The sequence below is a fragment of the Hordeum vulgare genome, chromosome 3H (assembly GCF_904849725.1).
Source record: "Hordeum vulgare subsp. vulgare chromosome 3H, MorexV3_pseudomolecules_assembly, whole genome shotgun sequence".
Classification (NCBI taxonomy): Eukaryota; Viridiplantae; Streptophyta; class Magnoliopsida; order Poales; family Poaceae; genus Hordeum; species Hordeum vulgare.
Window position 1 is genome coordinate 15764440 of NC_058520.1, and position 1995 is coordinate 15766434.

General features: G+C 53.8%; 1 protein-coding gene across 1 annotated transcript; it reads left to right on the forward strand.

Moving 5' to 3' along the window:
• The first annotated feature begins 208 nt into the window (after nucleotides 1–208).
• Nucleotides 209–1687, forward strand: LOC123439280 (reticulon-like protein B9). The gene is made up of 5 exons (XM_045116013.1): nucleotides 209–406; nucleotides 486–666; nucleotides 822–963; nucleotides 1071–1140; nucleotides 1266–1687. Exons 1-5 carry the CDS (start codon nucleotides 271–273, stop codon nucleotides 1466–1468), a joined length of 732 nt encoding a protein of 243 aa, XP_044971948.1. The 5' UTR covers nucleotides 209–270; the 3' UTR covers nucleotides 1469–1687.
• Nucleotides 1688–1995: the final 308 nt, after the last annotated feature.

The following is a 1995-nucleotide window of genomic DNA, read 5'->3' on the forward strand; positions in this document are numbered from 1 at the left end:
TCTCCTCCACAGAAAGAAACCGAATGCGGGTCTATCTATCTATCAATCAGCAGAATCCAGAATCACAAGGTTTGGATCAGATCCCAACTCCAAAAGGCACCAGGGAACCAAAGTATTTTTCTTGAACAAGGTTCGTTTGACACCAAAACCAAAGCATCAAACAAAAGACCTGAGCCAAAGCTATGCCTTGCTTTCTCCTTGAAGACTGCCAAAGTTCCCAAGCCTGTGCACATTCATCAGATTATAAGAGCAAACGAGAACCTCAATGGCATGCAATCTGCATACCGAAGTCCTCACACCAACACCAGAATGGCAATGGGAGGAGGATCACATCTGCAGGGGCACCGGGCGCCGAGGCTGTTCGGCCGGGAAAGGCCCGTCCATGCCGCCCTGGGTGGACGCGAAGGTAACCATCAAACCACGTTCTTCCAGAGCTACGAAGCCTTCTGACTTCTGAATGAACCGATGCGTGCATTGCGTTGCAGCGGCGGACATCATCCTGTGGAGGAGGCCGAGGGCGTCGGCATCGATCCTCGGCGCGGCGACGGCGGCGTGGGCGCTGTTCGAGGTGGCGGAGTACCACTTCCTGACGCTGGCGTGCTACGCCGCCATGATCGCCATGCTCACCTTCTTCATCTGGACCAACGCATCCGCTTTCATGAACCTGTACTGCTGCACCAAACCAAACCCCGTTTCTTCACAGCCTTGCTAAAGTTTTGTTTCAGAATCTGAGTTCCAGTGCAATACTCTACCCCGGCCACCTTTCGAGCCCCGCGTATAAGTTATAAACGTCAAATTAAGCCATTGTGAGCTTCATGCAGGCCGGTCCCAAGGATCCCGGAGACGATCCTGTCGGAGAGGACGGCGAAGCAGGTGATCCTCGGCCTGCACCGGCGGCTCACCTGGTTCGTGCACCGGCTGTACGCCATCGCCTGCGGCGAGGACGTCAAGAAGTTCATCATGGTGACCAACCCACCCAACTCACAACAATCACCAGCATTGCAACATACATGATTCATATATATCCACACTGAAGTCTGATAAAGCCATACACATGTTAACTGCTGCAGACGGTGGTGTCCCTCTACATCGCGTCGGTCGTCGCCACCTGCTTCAGCTCCCTCACCCTGCTCTACCTCGGTAAGCAAACACCAACCAACATGTTCAGCAGCCGAAACTCAAACTGCATCATCTTGAGAACGCAACGGATGGACTGAACTGGCTTGACGATGATACTACCATCTTTGTGTTTCCGGTTGTAACAGTTGTGGTGTGCACGATGACGGTGCCGGCGCTGTACGAGCGGTACGAGCACGAGGTTGACCACCTGGTGGCCACGGGGGCGCGCGACGTCCGGACGCACTTCGCCAAGATGGACTCCGGCGTGCTCCGGAAGATCCCCAGGGGCAAAGGTGCCACCACCGCCAACAACACCGTGCACGGGTGGCATCGCTCGCACGTCAACTAATCCCAAGCCAACAACATGTTACCACCAATCAATCAAGGTTCAGAAGAAAGAGGCCTCAAGGAACCAACATGCACGCAGAGAGATGTTGGTTCGGGTTCAGAATAAGACCTGGGTGTAAAGTGTTCCATTATTGTTACTGCATACAGTTCATGATCATGCGTGCACATCCGTCCGTGATCTTGTAAATCTATCTATTAACGCATGCGTGCGTGCGCTTTACGGTGGTGTGGTGTGGTGTGGTGTGATATCCTTCTTTCCATCTTCGGCTGCTGCTTCTTTCCGCTTTCCCGTGTATGTATGTATCAGTGTGTGTGATGGATCGACCGTCCGCCATGGAAAGGAAGAACACATGGGCTCCACCATTGATGATGGTGGGTCGAGGAGGACGGACGGATCGACAGCGACACGCACCTGGCAAAGCCATCGGCGTCGGATGGATGGAAAGAGATTATATTCCCTGACGCTGAGGTAATCAACAGTCGCCTGCGTCGTGTCTCAGGCCTGCCAAAGACGATCTCCCCAGGATT

Coding starts and splice junctions, on each gene's coding strand:
- LOC123439280 (XM_045116013.1), top strand. CDS start 271: ATGCAATCTGCATACCGAAGTCCTCACACCAACACCAGAATGGCAATG. Junction 407..485: donor CGCCCTGGGTGGACGCGAAG/GTAACCATCAAA, acceptor ATTGCGTTGCAG/CGGCGGACATCATCCTGTGG. Junction 667..821: donor GCATCCGCTTTCATGAACCT/GTACTGCTGCAC, acceptor AGCTTCATGCAG/GCCGGTCCCAAGGATCCCGG.